A 20,414-nucleotide genomic window follows, 5' to 3' on the forward strand; every position below is an offset into this window, starting at 1 on the left:
GCATTTAATGGAGTTTTTTCTCTGTGACCCTAACCCAGCCCACCCTTGGCCGCCTCAGAATGCTTCCTCTCGTGAAAACTCATTACCATTTCAGAGCATCAGTGGATCCTATGAAACTCCTCCCAGGAGCCTCAAGCTGAAACCCTCGTGTTCTGTAAGAGAGACCCGCCCTCTGCTCACACAGCTGCCTCCTCCCAGTGCTCCTTCCCGCCTGCTGCAACAGGCTAAATGAGATCGTGATGTAGCTGGGGAAAGAGATGGCCCAGGTCTCCGGGGAGTCAGGAATTTAGCATTCTCTGCTCTTTTCCTCCCTTTGGGTGTGGTTTGATTGGGTATCTGCAGGCTCCTCTGTGGATCCTGAGAGTTATTAACCACAAGATGTTTCAACTCTATCAGAAAATAACAGAAGGAACTTGTTGGGTGGGGTAAAGATGGTATTAAGAGCCAGAGCAGGGCCAGGGCACATGTGACAGAGAACATGGCAGCTTTCCAGAACATATAGAATGCCAACAGCGTGACATTCTGTGGGAGAACAAAGCTGGCGTCTTCAACTAGACTTCTCAGCTAGAGAACAGGATGAAAACGCAGATGGTGGAGACAGAGCTACAATAGGCAAAGGCCCCAGACACCCCAGCCCCTTGTCTGTGAACCGACTTGGAAACAGGGTTTCTGCAGGGGTAATCAAGTTAAGATGAGTTTGTACTTGATGGGACTGGTCTTGATCCAAGGTGACCAGTGTCCTTCTAAGAAGACAAACAGCACACAAGGTGATGCCCCTTACAACAATGGCGTGTAAGATCAGAGCGAGGCACGTGCAAGCCAAAGAACACCAAGGATTCCTGGCAACCACCAGGAGCGACAGATGCGGGTGGGGGTGGGGGGCGGGGGGGGAGGCAGAGGGCCTAGCTGTACTTCAGGGGGCGCACAACCCTACAACCCTACAGACTTCAAACTTCTAGATTCCAGAGAAGAAGCTTCTCCGTGTTGCCGCGGACCAGCACAGCAGTGAGCAATGAGGCCGTCTCAGGGTTGAGAGACTGCGCAGGGTGGTCAGGGATTCCAACACATTCCCAAAGCACAACGTTCCCCCAAAGCACTGGTGCTGACCCCACTGGGTTAGGGTGAGAGGGACACGGACCGCCTCTCACTACCACCCACGTGTACCCTGCTGGTGGCACCCAGAAGGGTATTTAATGCCTGCCATCAAGACCAGCAGAAGCACATCCGCCCACGCGGCACATGCTTCCCACACGCGCAGGCAGGAGACCCCAGTGAACAAAGCCACCACAATGTCCTGTTCTCGGGGAGCTGGAAGACAAGAACTGTCAAATGCTAAAGTGAAACACATCAACTAGCAGGAGGTGAAGGGGTCGTGGAGGAAAGGGAAGCAGGTAAGATGTGTTGGGGTAGGCGGAGGGTGCTGCTCTTTGATGGCAGGAGGGCCCAGGCCAGGCCTCATGAGAAAGAGGCTGAAGCAGGTGAGGTGTCATAGAAATTTATAGAAAGTTTCTCAGGCAACAGGAACAGCAAGTGCAAAGGCACTGGGGTGGAAGGCACCCAGCACATCAGAGAACCAGCGAGAAGCTGAGTAAGTGCAGCTGAGAGTGAGGGCACTGGCATAGGAGATGGCCATGCGCAGTCTTGAGAACTTGGTAGGACTGGTTTGTATCTGAGGGAGACAGGAAGCCAATGGGAGATTCCGTGACTTCAGGTATCAAGAGAGTCAGCGTGGCTGATGTTCTGAGACTAAAGTGGAGGGGCAGAGGGCAAAGGCTGGGAGACCAGTGAGGCAGTTATTGCAATGCTGCAATAATCCAGGGGTGGCAACATGCACCAGACTGGCAGCAGCACCCCTGCTCTGCTAATTACCTATGTGTGACCCACAGCTCAGCGCACACCCAGACACCTCCAGGCTTATGGAGGTGCGCTACAGCAGATGGGACAAGGTAAGTGCTTTTCTATAAATATAGGCTTTTGTCTAGTTCAAAATGTCATGTACAAGTCCACTTATAAGACACTGAAATGGCAAAATGATGGAGGTGGAGAACAGTGAGCGGGTGCCAGTATCTGGGATGGAGGGAAATGCAGCCATAGAAAGGGAGCCTGAGTGAGCCTTCCAATGGAATGTTCTGGACCTTGACTGAGATAGTCATACAATCTACCTATGTGATAAAATTACATAGAAACACACACGAAAACACATAAAACTGGTCATATCTAAAGTCAATGGATTGAACCAATGTCCGCCTTCCGGCTGAGATATTTTGCTGTCCTTATACAAGATGTTACCTTTGAAAGAAACGGAGTGACGCGCCCACAGGGCATTTATACTATTTCTTGCAATTGCATGTAAATCAATATCTCAAAATAATCTTGTTTTAAAATCATTTTCACAAAATCTTTTAAGCCAATAATGAAGTCGCTCTCTGACCCTTACGCCTGAGGAGGCTCCTGGCAAGTGACCCCTGTAAGCTGACCCTCAGCAAACACAGCCCTGCTGGCCTCAGGTGCAGGCTCCCTGAGCCACCTTAGTCCAGAGAGCTGTGCCTGCTCCCGGGAATCACTTTATAGGACAGTGTGAGGATGGGCACTTTGCCCCCTCTGGACACACAAACTATCCACCACCAGCTGCAGTTCTCTGAGCTCCTATGAGGACACACCTGGCCACCTGGAGACTCTGGCCCCTCTTGGCCTGCTCAGCCCTGCCCAGCTCTGGCCACAGGTGGGATGTCAACTCAAATTAGGAGCTGTCACTGCATACTCTCACTGCTGGGACCCTGTAACTAGCTCTAGCCACAGTGTGGGTGCTGAGGGGTCCCCCTCTCACCCTCCCCCCTCCCCACCTAAGGCTTGGACCTTGCAGAGAACCAGCTAATCAAACGCTGAAGGATTCATGTGACAAAGCGGACACAACACTGGCCTCAAGGACAACTTGCAACAGGACCCATCGAGACGGGCACGTCCACAGTGAGCATCCTGAGGGTAGCAGCCAGGTGCATTCTGTATCTTGACTGAGGGAAGCTATGCAAGCTCAACACAGGGGGGTGAGGATCATTTCTCATCAGCCCACAGCAGGAGCAAGGCCCTAGAAGGGCAGCCCGAGGTCAGAAATGGTGCCCACGCAGACTAAGGAAGAAGACAAGGGGACTACAGGGACCTCCAAACCGACAGTAGCAGGGATTGCGGCAGGACGAGCATGGGGCTTGGATACAGAAGATTCGGGTCCCAATCCTGGGACTACCAGGTACTAGATTACTGACTTTGGGAAAACCACTTAACCCCTCTGAATCCAGTTATCTGCGGTGAAGGTGAGAGTATTGCCAGCCTCACAAAGCCGCTGTGGGAATGAATGCTATGAAATCCCGGGGGATGGCAGCCTCTTCCGCAGGCTGGACGGCAGGTGATTATGAAAAGGAAAGTATACACCTAAGCGCTCCTTATAAGGGTGAAAATAGAATTATGAAGATTGCACTTTATAGGTGGTGATGCTATAACTTAATCATTTCCTCCACGTGTGGACCTGGAGAAAATTATGAGACATCAACATAAAGAACTCTCAAGTTATTTCCCTGCACCTATAACCTGCTTTAGGACCAGCGTTACTCTCCTTGGGGGGGGTCATATTTTTTTGTTCTTCCATATGTGCACGTGTTCAGCTCACCCTCCACCCCCCACCCCCCCGTCCGTGTCAACACCCCGCTCTGATGTTCTTGTCTCTACGAAGTCGCAGCTCCTGGGGCAGAACGGCCCGGCCAGTGGGCGGTGGAGACGCTTCGTCAGGCCAGGAGCGCCCTCTAAGGGCGGCGGGGCGCGAGCGCGGCCGGGCCGGAGCCGAGCAAAGAGCTGGAGGGAAACGTGTCTTCTGCGTGACATCACCTCCCCTCCCAGCCACAAACATCCCTTATTCAAGACTTCTAAACTTTAACCATCTGGCCCAGATTGGAGAATGTCCCTTAATGAAATAATAATGATAACAACACAATTCCTTCAAATTGAATAAAATTCCTATCTTCTGTAACTAAGCCAAAGATAAGTTTTGGAAGGAAGGAAAAGAGGACGTTTGCTCACAGGTATAACCATTACTCCCCGATTCCAAAAGCTCAACGCTGTATCTACCCCAATTGGTAGAAAAAATAATGAAGCAGTATCACCTCCACCCCCAGGTGGCTGGTTCCACCCGAAGGCACCCAAGATTTCAGTTTCTAAAGTCTCCCAACTAGTATTATGTGGTCTTACAAGGGAATATGTATGCTTTTCTCACCTTTATTTTTATGCCTTTACACACCTCTATATTTTCTAACTGAAATAAAGCTCTAGGTAAGCAGAGGGCTGATGTTAACTCAAGAAATCCCTGGCTGGGACCCATGGGGAACAGTTGGGTGAGGTCGCTCCTTCCTGAAATGTAGGCCTTTACACCCTAGTGGACAGAATAATGGTCACACCCTAATCCCTGGAACCTGCAAAGATGTTCCATTCTGTGGCAAAAGGGCTTTGCAGATGTGATTAAGTTAAGGATCTGGAGAAAAGGAGATGGGCCTGGGTTATTCCCAAGGTCCAGTGCCATCCAAAAGGTGGTCATAAGTGCAAGAGGGCGACGGGAGGTCAGAGTCAGAGAAGGCAATGCAAGGTCAGGGCTGAGTGTGCCGCGTGGGAAGACACGTGGCTCCTCTAGGAGTCACAAAAGGTGAGGGCAGGGTGCTCCTTTGGGGCCTGCAGAAGGGACTCACCCTTGGTGCTAGCCCAGAAAACCCACCTCAGACCAGTGCCCTCCCGGACTACAGAATAATATGTGTGTTTTACAGCAATAGGAAACAAACACTCCCTTCCACCCCTCCCTCCCTGCCTGCTGGTCTGGGAATGGCCTGTACCACCTCAATAGAGATATGAGTGGTCTTGGTAAGACATATGGACGATGCTCTCAAATCATCTGACAAATTTCTGGGGAAATGAATTGTCACTGCAATTCTATTACAACCTCTAGTTTCATGGTAGGGAACTGCCCACTCAGTGGATGTATAAACCAGGTCTTTTATCTGGCTGGGCTTCAGTGCACAGGACAAAAGGAAAGGGTATATTCCTGTTAAAGAAGACAGAAGAGGGGAGTCCTACTGAACTGGAGGTGGCTGGGCCACAGGACAGCCCCTACCAGATCTTTCCAGTCCCTTGACAGAGACTGACTAACTGGCCCAACGTCACACAGTGCAGAGACTCAGTGCAGAGACTTGATTCCAGGAATTATCAAACCTTTTGTTCTCTGGATTCCTTTCTGCTCTTAAAATAATGAGGATCTCATGGGGTTATATTTGTGTAGGTTTTATCTATTGGTGCCAGAAGTTAAAACTAAGAAGAGGGTGGATTATGTATTTATGAGTGCTTTTAAAAATAATAAGAGTAAATTATTAAGTGTTGGCACAATAAAGCCTTTTATGGAAAAAAGAAATTGGTTTCTAACACGAGAAGAAATAGTGAGAAGAGTAGCATTTTATGTTTTGGCAAATGTCTTTAATAAAAGACAACAGGATCTCCTATCAGCTCATGCTGGTCTTTGCAGGAAGTTGTTCTGGTTAAAGCACCTGAGGAAAATCCTGCCTCATACAAATGTGTAATTGGAAAAGTATTTTAATAATTGCTTTGGATAATTTTGGAAAATCTTTGATACTACACCAAAACTCATCAAGTAGGAGTTACTTAAAAGTTCACTGCAGTGTAGAATCTGAAACCATGTGATGAACTGGTCTCATTTTATTACATTAAAAATCCTCTGGGCTGTCTTGCATTTGGATGGGTTGTCTGCTGGGTGAGATTTCATAACACTGAGCAGTGATAGCTTGCATTTACTATTTCACTTGATTTGGGGGATAATCAAAATGCTGACATGTTTTAAACCACAGTGTTTGAAAATCACATTCATTTATAGCCCCAATGATCCTGTTTTTAAGTATTGGGAAACTGTCAAGCTTATGAAGTTGGAGAAAACTTGGCAAAATTCTAATTTTCATTTGAAAGCTCAAATGTTATCACTGGCAACACAGACTAGCAGATATTTTACTAGAACTGGCAGGCTTCCTTTGTTCTTTAAAATGCCTGCCAAAGGCCAAAGTCAGAATAACTACAGCTTGTCTGTAGTGGTTCTGGTAGACATGACACCCCAGAAGGAAGGCAGCCAGTTCAGCTCACAACTCAAACTAGCACACGCGTGCTTTCCCTCAGCTCTGCCACCATCCTCGGGGGTCAGTCCAGTGCTTTCTGTGTTCTCATTTCTTCACAGAGAATACTGAGAAGACACACATTCGAGGGCAGACATCTAATAATTAATAATTTTTATTGTTGCACCAAGGACATTCTTTGATTTTTAAGAAAATGATTTTTATTCATATTATTTCTGTATTTTTTTAGTTGTATAATTTATTTTTTATTTCTTTTTAATTGATTTTTTTTCTTACAACATCATGGTCCCCATGGAGCTGGAAGGGATGATGCTGGCTGAAAGAAGTCAGAAGGAAAAAGATAAATTCTGGATGGTCTCACTTCTATGTGGAATACAGAGAAACCAAAGAAAAGGTCAAGAAAAAGTCACCAAAGACATTCTAAATAGAAATTGCTGCACCATTTCTAAACTTCAAAGGCTGGAAACATTCCGTGATGGCAAGTTCCTTGTGGTTCCAGGCCTGGATTCATGCTAAAATACCCACACTTTGACCCACCATACATTTGCACCTTCACTGGATGTGTCAACTAAGTAATCACAATGTTTAGAAAAGCAAACAGTACCCTAGGATTACTTTGAGACCAATTTTGACCTTTGGATTCCCTCAAAGGATTTTTAAGCTTTGAAGAAAAAAATTAAACCCCCACCCACCCAAAATTATCACTAGAAATGTGTGTGTCCACATGTTTGTGGAAAACATGTATCCTCTCAGAACTGGCCATCGCCAACAACATTTTAATGGTGGCATACTTGACCATGGAGGGAGGGGTGTTGGGGGTTGGGATGGAATGTCTGGCTTATTTTGTTTTGCATTTTAATGATCGCCAATTGGAAGGGTTTAATTAGCTCTTCAACATTCCCTACAAAGCACCTGTTTTAAGGTTAGTTCCTCTGGCTTTGGTGGCCTATTATTGTTAAAGTGCCTTTGGATGATTTCATTATACAGATTCTGGCAGTGAAGGTTGGGTATTGGGGGGCTGACTTCAGCAGCTGGTTAGGTCCATGCCTTAATTCATCTCAAGCCAGTGTGATCTGCCCATGGCCTTGACATCAGACCTGCAGGACCGGTGCATAGCAATGGTTGTAGCTATGTAGGGCAAGACTGAGTAAACCTTCCCAGGAGCAGATGGAACAAATCAAGCACCCCTGATTTCCCCCATGGCATGTGGGGTGGGGAGTGGGGTGGGAGAGGGTGTCCACAGGTTGTTATGTCTGTCTCTTTCCTTTTTCATTTCATGTAACTGTGGTAGATGTTCACTGCAAAATGGGGGGCTTCCCTCCTTTATCCGTTTCTAGTCTGGTCATCATTTTACTGCAAATCCCACGTCAACACAGTGGAGAGAAATGCCAGCAGCCTCCCAAAGCCAACATTCCACAGCTCAGTGATTTACAGAGCAGCAGGCAAGGGGAGGAAGAGCGCACGGGACACAGACTGGGGAGCGATCGCAGCAACCCTGACTTCACACACACTCTGAGGCAGCCCACAGGCAGGTGGCGAGGAACCTGGCAGCATCACAGCCCTAACTACCATGAAGCCAGCTTCTGGCTGGTTCCTGGTTCAGTCCGTTTTCCTAAACAAAAACTCTTTCAACACTCAGAACATTTTGATTTAGAGAAAAAATAAAGGGCATGGGCTGTAGGTGGGGAAGTTGAAAGGCTCTAGAATAGTTTTATTCTTGTCAAAATATTCAGTGAATGCTTTCCTAGAGAATGCTAACAGGCAGGAAAACAAAACCTACAGTTGGCGCTGCCTTCTACAAAAAAAAGTGGAATTTGGCACCCGGGAAGCAACCGCCAAGGAGTCACAAGGCAAAATCTCCCAGCGTTTCCCTTTCCCTGTGGTGAGCGCAACAGAAGCACCAAATGGCACCCTAGGGACCTGGAAGGAATCTAGGAATCGCATCTGAATTTTAGCAGCCCGGCTGAGAGTGAGTTCTCACAACAACAAGAAAGTCCACTTCTTAGGTCCCTGTAAAATAATGACATAAACAAAAGCCACATCGTTTCGAGTGTGTAAATGCCTGCAGGGGTGGGGGTGAAGGGTGAGGGGTGGGGGTGGGGGGCGGCTCGGCGATGGAAACCCACCGCAGCCCTGTCCGCAAGGGAAACGAACAAGAAATCTGACCACAGCACGTTGGCATTTTCTGAAAAGCTTGCTCATGTTTCAGCCTCCACGAAAGCATCCGTCCCGGCTCCTCGGGACCCAGCTCTGGCGCGTCCCTCTCCCCCTGCTCTGGACCATTGTCTCCTCCCCGCCCTGGCCCCGAAGTTCCCATCCCCGCGCCCGCCTGGTAGCGCGCGGCTGCTCCCCGCGCCCAGGTGCCCGGGCGCCCCGCGCGGCTCGCAGCTTTCCCAGGGCGCTTCTGGAGACGTCCCGCCTCTCTGCCCTCCCGGATGCCGCCCTCCAAGGGCACCCCTGCCTCCGGGCAGGTGAGCTGGAGGAAAGCAGCTTGCCCACCTGAGCCGCGCCGCCAGGAAATCTGGGAAAGAAAGTCACCCCACCCTCACCCCCGCGGGGTCGCTCTTATTCCTTTTATTATTATTTCTTAAGTTTTGCCTGAGTCTCCCCGGAAACTCAGACCGCTCGAGTCTCCCGACTGCCGCGGGTTGGACGGCAAAGCTGACACTCGGGGCGCTGGGGTCCCCTGGCACCGACGGCGCCCCCCTCGTCCGCCTCCGGCGCAAAAGGCGCCAAGGGCCCAGAGCCCGCGCCCCCCGCCCTCCCTCCGCACCCCGATTCGCGAACGATGAGGACGCCCGGGTTAGTGACACGACACGGAGCGAGCACAGAGCGAACGGGGCGGTGGACCCCGGAGCGACAGGCGGGGTGAGCGGTGCGTGGAGGGGGGACAGAGAAGCAGGCGCCGAGAGCCGGGCAGCCGCGCCCGGGCTGCGCCTACCTGGAGCCCCCGCCGAGGAGGCGGCCGGCAGCAGCGCGGCCAGGAGCAGCAGCGCCGCCCAGGGCAGAGGACCCCGGGCGAGCGGGGGCGCCCCAGCCTCGGGCGCCATCGGGAGCCCGGGGTGCGCGGCGGGCGGGGAGGGGGCGGCTGGCGGGGGGCGCTGGGCTGGAGTCGGGAGCGCTGCGGCGCCGCCGTCGGGTCCCCGCGGTCCGGGAGGGTTCGCGCCCGCGCCTCGCCGGCAACACCCCGACCCCGCGCGGCTCGGTCCCCGCCCGCGCCGCGGCTGCTCTGCACTGAGACCTCGCGCCGCGCGCCTCGCCTTTTAGCCGCGCGCCGGCGCCCCCTGCCGTCGGCGCGGGGGACGGGGCGCGGGGTGAAAGGTTGGGGGGACAGCTGCCAGAAGCTGGGGGTTGGGGAGAAGAGTAAGAGGACCGGGTTCGGGGACTTGCGCGAGGTCCCGGGGCCCCGGGTGTCTGGGCACCCCGGAATCCCGCTTGGAGACTCGAAATTCGCTGATGGTGGGCGGGTGAAAGGGCCTGGGAACCTCCGGTTTTCTGACTCGCGCCCAGTCGCGGCCAAGGTCAGGAACGCCCTCGCCCCCTTAAGTAAACACCGTTGGTGTCAACGTCGGGACCCGGCCGAGACCCTCGCCTCTATCTGCGCGCGATTGCGGGGGTTCCCGAAGCTCGCCCCGCACGCGCGCTCGGGAGAGGGGCTTTGTGTCCCGAGCCACTGTCGCGCCTGGTGTCATTTCTGTGCAACGCGTGACCGAATTTCGAAGGAAGCGTCTCTGAGGACGCCCGAGAGCTCTAGTGGAGGACATGGCTGGCCTCGCTCCCTCCGATTTCAGGCACGTTGCTACAGCTTAGGGTGTCCCTCTGGTGGACTCCCACCTGCTGGGGACCAGCTCCTGGCGCTGGAAGCAGCATCCCTGGAGGTGAGCCGGACCCCTGCGCCCTGATCCCGCTCAGAGCTGAAATGGTTGGAGTTCACAACCTAAAGCTGTCTCCTTGGTGACAACCAGAGCTTGGGCAGATGTGTGCTGTTCGGTAAAGAGGAAAGGTTGGATAAATGCCCGATGGAGAAGAGAAAAACTCTCTCTTTTCTGAAAGGACACACAGGCTGTGGAGCCCTGCCAGGCGGGTCTTCCCCTGGAGACAGCTCCTTGAGGGCAAATTTCCTCTTGCTTCCCAAGGAGGTTTCCCCCTTCCTTCCTCTTGCAAGCTCTGTGCCTCCGAGTCCCTGTCCTTGCAAGGTCTTGAGCGTTTAAGCACACACTTCCATTACTCCCTCATGTGCCGGGTTTCCCACTGCCATTTAAGGCACTTCCTGCTGCCCAGACCCCACCTGCTCTTCTTCAGGAATAACAACCCGGGGTTGATCTGCTCCCTCCCAGGCCCTTCTGCCCCCTGAGTTGGTCCAAGGGTCATAGGGGCCTAAGCCTGGACAGTGAGAGGCAGGCCTTGTAAGTGGGGCAGGCAGAAGTCTTTTCTCTCTCTCTCTCTCTCCCTCTGATGTGGAAAGATGCCTGCCCAGGTAGCTTGAAATATGTCCCCTTACCTCCTAAAATATACCTTTGCCTTAATTCCTGGAAACAGCAAATGCAACCTTACGTTGGGGGGGGGGTGATTATAAATGAGGTTGTTAAGCTTCTAGAGGTGGAGAGATGAACTGGCTTATGGGGTGGCCCTAAATGCCATCCCGCATCCTTCTAAGGAGGAGGAGGTTGGTGAGAGGGTGTGACCCCAGAGGTGGAGGTGGGTGGAGCGCTGGCCTGGCTAGAGCCTGGAAGACAGGAACAGAGCCTCCCAGGGCCTCTGGAGGAGCACCGCCCTGTGGGCTTCTGGATCTGATCAGGGGTAACTGATCTGGGCTTTTAGGCTCCGGAGCTGGGAAGGGACACATTTCTGTAGTGCCAAGCCCCTCCTTGGCCCTCCTTTCTTGCGGCAGCCACAGGAAAGGCTCCAGTTGCCAAAGAGGGAACTGTCTGGCTTCAGCACTGGGACACCACCAGGAGAGAAGGAAGCCAACACAAGGAAAGTGGTTGAACGGGGAGAAAAAGAGTGGCTGCTGCATGAGACCTGGGCCCCAGCTTCATCTCCTGCTTCCTGAAGGTTCCTGAAGTTTCATTCTGGAAGAGAGTCAATTCCCTTTTGCTAAATTGGAGCAGGATTTCTCGCCCAGGTTGCCAATCACTTCTGACTAGTACTGAGAGGGGAGAATGGATATTGCCCTTTATTTCCTATCAGCCACCCCAAAGAGGCCATGCCAGTACCCAAGGCACAGTCACTTTCAGGAAATAAGGATACCTTAATAGTCATTCATTTGTTCACGCAACAAATATTGGTTATTTACCACCGGCCTGACACTGCTGTAGGCACGGGGATAGGTGTGACTAAATCAGCCCCTAAAACTAAAACTCAGCAGCCCGTCATCAAGAGAGGTGAGAGGTAGGTGGTGGCAAGGACTTGACAGGCCTGGAGGGACTTGCACATTTGCTCTGAGAGTATGTGGGGGAGTTGGGAAGACTCTGGTAAGAGCAGAGACACAAACGAGATTTGCAGCTGAGCTGGTGGAAGCAGGACAACCAATAAGCAGGTTCTTATCATCCAGGCAAAAGAAGGCTGTGGGTGGACCAGAAGGCTAGCCGTGGACGTGGACGGGGTAGCCTGAAGGTGGGGTAGGATGATTTTCTGCTTTTTGGGTGAGAGGTGGGGGGTGGAGAGAGGAAGAAAAGAGAAGTGGTAATATACAAGGTCACACTGTACTGACCCTGGTGTCTTTAACTCTCCATCAAGACTTTCAGAATCTTGCTCTTCAATTTTGCTTTAATAAAATTATCACATAATGAATACGCAGAAATACACAGGGAAGGCTCAGGGAAGTTTCCTTCCTTTCTCATGAATGCATGCAATTCACCTGCCTCCCAGCACTTGATGGATTCAAGCAACTTCAGAGAAAAGAACAATACAAAATTAGGATGACTGCCTCGGAGCAGTCAGCCATGGCTGGTAGATACTAAATGAAATTACTGACATTTATGGGTGTGACATTTATGGATTCTAATTTGAATACAAATTTGAGAGTGTTTACTTCAACAGTCTTTTTTTTTTTTTTTAAAGATTGACTATTTATGCATACAAGAGCTGAGTTACAGGTCAGAGATGCAGGAGGTGAGAGGATTCATCAGAGACAGAGTGGGGAACAGAACAGGCAGACTGACCAAAGTACACTGCTAAGGGGAGCAGCAGGCGAGACAAGAGAAGTCTGCTGCACCACGTGGGTTGCTCCCTGGCTGGCAGGGGATTGAACTCGTGCTGCAGAGGCTGCAGATTGCTTCATACTGTGGTGCTTAACCCCTTGCGTCACCAGGGAGGCCCTACTTCAACAGTTTTTAAGGAAACTTCAAAGGTATCACTACTTTTAGGTTTCAAAAAGTTCAAACCAGAGACACACAGTGGGGGGGGTGGGAGGGAATAGAATCAAAACAAGGGGAGGGGGAATTGTCTGGGCACTATAACCAAGATGAAAATGCATACATTGTGCAAAAATGGAAAATGACGTAAAAAATACATATAAAATAAAAAAAACTAAGAAAGTTAAAAAAAAAAAAAAAAAGCTCTGACCTTAAAGTCCTACCATCTGCCCTGAATATGATCATCTCAAAATTATAAGCCCTTGGGAGTTCTTTTCCCTCTAATGAAATTTTAGTCCACTCTATTGTTACTCATGCCCTGTTGTTTTGTTTTCAGATGATTTCATAAGCTCCTCTTTGTTGCTTCTACTCGATTGATCAAAACAGAAGGGCAGGGATAAGCACTGTTTGGCTAGACAGAACCTCAGTCTTTAAATGGGACCCTTACTTGCCCCTAATTTACTTCTCTGGTTGATTTCTAGCTGCATGAAATCAGTCAGACCCACACATGCAATCACTGTTTCTCGTTATTTTTTTTTAAATAATCATACATTCGTAGAGTTCAGCACTTTCCTTACATGTTGTCATGGCATTCCTATGTGATAAGGTAGATTAAAATGCTATTCTCCTGTTTCATGTGGATAAATGGGGCCAAGTTCAAATGACCATCCTGTGCAGACTCCAGAGTTTTGAAAGTGCACGTCTCATAGCAACATCTGACGTCAAATCTTGTCCAGAGTGCACACGGCTCTCTACTCCTTTTTCTGGCTTGGAGTTCCCTCGTGAGTTGCAGCCAAAATGTCAGCTCAGGCTGCCACCTTCTGAGGGTGTGACTGGGGCTGAGGATCCTGCTTCCCCAGGGAAGTGGCCAGGTGGCTAAATGCTCACACTGGCTGCTGGGTGTGACCTGCTTCCCTCTGCACATGGGCCTCCTGCAGAACTCCTTGAGCATCTTAAAAGCATGGCACTTGGCTTTCCCTGGAGCAAGAGTCCAAGGCCGCTTTGGAAGTCACCTACGGTCATTTCCATAGTATACTACTGGTGACACAGGTTAACCTTGACTCAACAGGGGAGGGACAAAGATGTGAATGCCTAGAGGTGCTGACCTGGAGGCTCAAAGGGGCTTTGACCCCTTAGCACTGTCCCTGCTTTCCGGCACATGCCAGGTTCACTGAACAATGAGCTGCTTCTCTTTGAATCTTCACTCTAAGCTCGCCCACCTTTGTTTCAACTGTGGCCAGGCTCCTGGGGAAAGCACTCCACCTGTGATCCCCAGAATACCTGTCCTGCAAGTCACAGAACATGAGTCCTCCCTTCTTCTTCCCCCCTCCTATTCACCCCATCTGGGGCCCTCTTTCAGTGTATGCCCCTGTCTGTGTCCCTGATGATGTATTTAACTACATTATGACCCTTTGGTTTGCTTTTATGGCAGGTATCCTTCTTGTGCATTCGTAAAACATGACATATACTGTAGTTCATAAATTCAATGCAGCGCCCCTGCAAGATAAACTCCATTTGCAGCCTCATTGCATTTAATAGGAGGCCGTGTACAGAATCATCTGGATGGAAACAAAGGTTTCCCTCTTCACTGCTCCATGGGGCCAGCCCACCTCTGTTCTCTTACATACCTCTCTTACGCTAAAAGTCCCACACCCATTTTCCCTTGACCTGATCAATTCATTTCAATCCATGTTTTTGAAACATTTATTCAAATCTTATGGCACATCCTGGAAGCCTTTCCTGACTATGTCCTTAAAGGACTTTCCCCTGCAAACTTCTTTAGTATTGATATTCTGTTCTGCATCACTTTGCTTATCATTTATGTTCTTTTTCTGGTTTAAAACTCCCTTTCTACTCTGGTAGCCCATAGAACTGTAACAGGGGGGTCCCAAGGAAAGGGGGAGGTTCCAGGTTTCCTGCCCCACCCAAAAGGAGGGTGGAGCTAAGCAGAGAGAAGAGGCTGCAGAGGAGACTGAGGAAGGAAGGAAGCAGGATGGAGCCAGGAGACCTGGAGGAGGCACATGGAGCCGAGAGACACGTGAAGAAACTGCGCTTGTCTTTTGGTCGTGGACTGGGTGACACAGATGTGGGTGAGACCCGTGGGGAGGTGACCATGGCAGCTTTTATCTTGATTTTGATTTTGCTCTTTTCCTTCCGGGCTTGTCTGGTTGTTTCTGACCCCTTTCTCTGGGTCCCCACTGGAAGGTGCGACTCGTGGCAGGCTTTGGGGCCTTGCTCTGGGCCAATCCCATTTGGATGGAGTTTTACCCACAAGGGGACGGGTAACTTTGGGTGCTTCATTTAGAAACTAGATTCTTTGCCTTACCTGTATTGTTTCCTAGTTGTATTAAAGTTCCTTCCCATTAAAGTCTCATGTTTTGTGTTAATGCAGTGGATGGCAGAACCCATTTAGAGCAGGAAGGTTTTTTTGGGGGGGGGTCTGGGGTGCACCTCTCCCTGCCCTGTAACAGATTCATTAAGAATGGTGGCGCAGCGGTTGAGTGCTGGGTTACGAAGCTGCCCGCGGCCTCAGCGGCGCTGGTTCGATCCCCGGCTGCTCCCCGGCCACCAGAGGAGGGTCCCACATGGCGCGCAGACCTCTCCTGCCGCCCGCTGCTCCCCTCAGCAGTGTGCTTCAGTCCTTCTGCCTGCTGTGCTCCCTGCTCTGGCTCTGGTGAATTCTCTCACCCTCCCACGCTTCTGACTGTACCCAGTGCATGTATAAACAAAACAAACAAACAAACAAATAAATAAAAACATGCCTCTATAAAAAAAAAAAGTTTATAAAAAAATAAAAGAATGTAGAAAATAGGGTCTTCTCAGGGGCGCAGCGGTTGAGCGCTGGGTTGCGAAGCTGCCCGAGGCCTCTGCGACGCCAGTTCTATCCCCGGCTGCTCCCCGGCCACTGGAGGAGGGTCCCACATGGCGCCAGACCTCTCCTGCCACCCGCTGCTCCCCTCAGCAGTGGACTTCGGTCCTTCTGCCTGCTCTGCTCCCCGCTCTGGCTCTGGTGAATTCTCTCACCCTCCCGCGCTTCTGACTGTACCCAGTGCATGTATAAACAAACAAACAAACAAATAATACATGCCTCTTTAAAAAAATAAATAAATAAAAATTTAAAAAAAAGAATGTAGAAAATATAGGTTTTAAAAATCACTTTTATGTATCTTAATTGATTTTTCCACAAACATTTATGGAACACCTACTGTGTGTCAAGCACTATGATAAATACTAAAGGCACAAGCATGAGTAAGAGGGATTTCTCCTAGAGGATATTTGGGTAGCAGTAAAGCAGCAGGTCCAATTGTGTTACATTCACTTCAATGTGTGATTTATCTGCTTAATAACCTTCATGTCAAAAAAGACTTCAACTGTAGCAATTAAAATATGCGAATTGTGGTCACTGCAAATTGGGATCGTTAGCAAACTCCTAAGCGAAGGTAAATATGGAGCTGAAGAGTCTCTCTAGGAACTTGATAGCTTTGTGTGTAGAGTTCAACAAGAAAATGCCACTGGAATACATTTTTAAAAACAATTTATTTGGTTATAACCATTGGCAAGAAAATACGCAAAGCTCCAAATATCACCAGGAGGACTTGAAACTGCTGAGCACCACACCAGGTGACTGTGGCAGGTTCTCAGCATTTGAGCCAGACCTGCAGGGAAGGTAAGGCCGGGGAAAGTGAGGACAGAACATTCTCACCGGAGGGCTGAGAAGCCCACTTGGCTGGAATTAGGTTACATGAAAGGGATTAGCAGGTGGTGAGGTTTAAAGTAGATGGAGGTGGTCAAAGAAGTTAAAGGTAGACCTGAAGGCTTTGGATTTGCTCTGAACAGGCAAGTCTATCAGTGTTTTTCATAGCTAATGTGGAGAAAGTGAGGTAACTTAGTGACAATATTATTTTTTTTTTAAGGTGACAGCTCTATAAACCCGAGGAATGTACACTATAAAAGTCAGAGTTGTGCTTGAGAAAGATGAATCAGGCAGCTGGCTGCAGAATTGGTTGGTTGTGTGAGGAATTGCGGCAGACAGGGGGGTGGGATCCGAATGAGGGCTTCCGCAGAGAGATGAGTTCGTAGGCAAGATCCTTGGGGCAGGGTTAATAGATGAGGTGTCTGTGTGATGGAAAAGGGGCTTTAAGGGACCCCATGAAAATCTCTAGTGACCCTCCGTGTCTGAGGTCAGTGACATCCTCTGTCCCTGGCAGAAACAAACATGAAATTTTTCCATAGGAAAGCACGCCAATTTAGTCCCTCAGAATTTCCAGTTTAAGGTCAATCAAATATGAGACAGACTATACAGCCTCAAAGAAATATCACAAGATGAGTGAGCAGAAGTAAGATTTGGGCCCCTGAGTGGTTTTAGATACTAGAACTATTATCTGTATCTAAACACTAGACACTAGAACATTCAAAATATAGCATAATTAGACATGGCATGTTTAAAGAAATACAAACGTACAAACAGAATAAAAATAAATAATGGTTTGAACAATAGCCAGAACGATAGCCTATAAACTTACCATGGATTATAAAAATTGAGTTAAATAGTGGGTTAGAGATGGTAGAAGAGAAAAATGGAGAACTGGAATACTAGTTGGAAGAAATTATTAAGAATGCAGCACACAGACACAAGGAGATGGAAAATATAAAGAATGAAAAATAGATGGAAAAAACTGAAAAGTCTACCCTATGTCCAATGTCCCAGAAGAAAAGAATAAACAGAAGAGAAACAAAGCAGTATTCGCAGAAATAATGAATGAGTATTGATCAATAATATCCGTCCACTAGTGTAGGAAGCACAGTAAATATCATGCTGGAAAAGTACAAAGAAATCCATACACAGAATGATGCTGAGAGCACAGACTATGAGGAGATGATTAAAAGAGCCAGAGATAGAAGCAAGGACACCTGCAAAAGGATAATAGTTAAAGAGCAGTCTTCTCAGCAACAGGAAGCTGAAGATGAAAAACAATAAGGGTAGATTTTCAGAGAAAATTGTTACAGAGCAGCCCCGATATAAAACGGGGTGCCTGGCTGTGGGTCCTCACCCGCGCGCTTAAAAGGGACTTATGAATACTCCACTGCAGGCACACACAAAAGCTTAATAAAAGGTTTATTTACAAGGGAAGGGGAAATGAGGAAATGTACAACTCAGGGAGAAAATAGGGAAATAAAGTCTTTAATGCGTCCTACCCGATCCGCCGACCTGGAAACCCAAAGGCACTCTCAGAGCTGGCCGAGAGCTGCGAGCTGGCCAATAGCCAAAAGGGAGCCCCCCAAGGCCCACGTGTCTGGTTTTATACCCAACCTGGCTGCTTAACCCCACCCTCAGGTCCCAGCCACCTTCCCTTTGGTGGTGACGGGATTTGACTTTCCCAATGTCCTGATGGCTTTGGTCTGGAGTCGGGGTGGGGTCCACAAAGCCTGTATGGAATTAGCTCAGGACATCCTTTCCCCCTAACAAAATGACCTCAACTCTAGATTTGTGTATCCCGCAAAATTAACTTTCAAGAATTAGGTAAAATAAAGCCATTTTCAGATAAATAAAATTTGAGAATACTTAGTACCTACTGACCTTTGCCAGAGGAACCCCTGACCTCAGAATGGAGGCTGCTATGTAAGGGGGTGGGGGGGGGCGCTAAGACAGTCATGGACCTAAACAAACACTGGTGGTATAACATAATAAAAATAGTGTCTGATCAAGGAATGAAAAAAAGATGATAAGTACTGGAGCATGAAAGAATGCAATGGCACCGGGGTCATGGCTGTTTAGAATACCAGATGAACTTGGATTGTTCAAGAAGGAGGTTGGGAAATTAACTTTGGAATTTTCTTATTGAGTATGGCAAAATTTTGAGAGTAACGACTGAAAAATATGGAATGTAAAACTTCTAATCCAACAGGAGAAACTTCAACATTCCTTCTTCAATTACAGGTATAGATAAAATAGTAAATCTATAGGAAATGTTACCCAAGAGGGACAGTGATCACATATAGACTACCTATTATTCTCAAGTACACATGGAACATTTACAGAAATTGTCCATTAATTAGGCCACAAAGAAGCCACACCGATTTCAAAAAATAGGTAGCATATAGAGTATGTTCTCTTACCACAGTGCAATGAAGTCAGAAATCAAAATGATAAAAAACTAATTTAAAAAAATATACTTTTGGAAAATATTCATAGATACAATCATAATGAAACATTATAAATGCTCAGAAATGAATAATAAATTTTGTATCATAAACCGTAGAATATTGCAAAACTGGAAAACAGGGAACCTTAAATATTTATATATGAGAAAAATACATAACTTTAAGCATTTGTATTTAAATTATAACGTTGAAAGTACGTTAAACATCCAATTAAGAAGGCAGGAAAAGAAGAGAATAAACTCTTTAAAGGAAAAGGAGACAGTAAATGAGTAGACAGTAATGAAAAGGCTCAACAGAGAATATATTGCAAAACAAATTGATTCTTAGAAAAGAGTAATATAATAACCAAATCTCTAGTTATCCTTATCCAGAAAAGAAACTAAAGGCCTGCAGATAATTTGTAATAAATGGGGTGGGGTGGGGAGAGAAAGACAAAACTTTACAAATAGCAGATATTAAAGGGGAAAAAAATACAAATTATGATCTCTATTTTATCTCCTCATCATAATTGCTCTGCTCCTAAATATAAAGTTAATAATTTTGAGAACTTCTATGAAGTGCACAGACTCCTGGAAAGTTACAACTTACTAAGTTTGACTCAAGAAGAAAGAGTGCCTGGATGGTGGTGTCGTTTTTGGAGTCTGTGGGTTTGGAGTGAGGGGTCCTTGGGGTCCCGCTGGGAAAGGTGTCACCAGAGCTCCTGTTTCAGTGACACGCAGCTTGTTCCCCGCCCCCCCCCCCCCAGACAGAAATGGTCGTTATATTTAAAGGGCAGGTTTATTAGGGAGCCGGACAAAAGAGTAAAAGTCACTTGCATAGACACAAGTGGGCAGGAAGAGCTGCCCCAGAAGGGACAGGTTTGCTGAGAGAGGCCTGCATGGTTGCAGGTGGGGGGCCTTGACAGGTCAGGGGCAGGCAGGAGGCTGCTGCCCTGCAGAGGAGAGTTGGTGAAAAGAGGAACCTGCAGAGTCACAGGTGGGCAGTGGGAGTGCTGCCCAGAGCCTGTGCGGAGACTGCTAGTCTTCTTCTTTTTGGGAGGGAACACTCCTTGTGCGCCTTCAGCTGGTTGCTAATTTTGGATAACTAGGCAGAATCTGAAAGGGACCGGAGATTCTACAATGGACTCAATCTCCATATCTTTACCTTTGGGCCTGTGCTCTAGACAGCAGCCTGATACCTGCTTGGATGTGATGCTTTGTAATCTAGGCATCCCTGCTCGGGATACTAGTGTCGTCCGTGCCTCGGGATACTAGTTTTGTAACAGGGTGGTCCCCAGGAAAGGGGGAGGTTCCAGGTTCCCTGCCCCACCCAAATGGAGGGTGGAGCTGAGCAGGGAGAGAAGAAACTGCAGAGGAGACTGAGGAAGGAAGCAGGATGGAGCCAGAAGGAGCCCTGGAGGAGGCGCATGGAGCCGAGATACACGTGAAGAACCTGCACTTGCCTTTTGGTCAGGGACTGGTTGCCACAGATGTGGGTGAGAGACCCATGGGGAGGTGACAATGGCAGTTTTTATCTTGATTTTGATGTTGTTCTTTTCCTGCCAGTCTTGTCTGATTGTTTTTGATCCTTTTCTGTGGGTCCCCACTCTAAGATGCTTTAGACTTGTGACAAGCTTTGGGGCCTTGCTCTGGGCCAATCCCATTTGGATGGAGTTTTACCCACAAGGGGACGGGTAACTTTGGGTGCTTGATTTAGAAACGATATTCTTTGCCTTTCCTGTATTGTTTAC

General features: G+C 48.6%; 1 protein-coding gene across 1 annotated transcript in view; it reads right to left on the bottom strand.

The window, feature by feature from the left end:
• FNDC1 (fibronectin type III domain containing 1) overlaps window positions 1-9,217 on the bottom strand; it is an 80,147-nt gene extending 70,930 nt beyond the window's left edge. Inside the window, exon 1 of the mRNA XM_037518793.2 lies at window positions 9,109-9,217. Within this exon, the coding sequence (XP_037374690.1) occupies window positions 9,109-9,217 (109 nt within the window). The remainder of the gene's footprint in view (window positions 1-9,108) is intronic.
• Between the last annotated feature and the right edge of the window lie 11,197 nt (window positions 9,218-20,414).

The sequence above is a fragment of the Talpa occidentalis genome, unplaced genomic scaffold (assembly GCF_014898055.3).
Source record: "Talpa occidentalis isolate TD23 unplaced genomic scaffold, MPIMG_talOcc4v2.1 talOcc4.2, whole genome shotgun sequence".
NCBI lineage: Eukaryota > Metazoa > Chordata > Mammalia > Eulipotyphla > Talpidae > Talpa > Talpa occidentalis.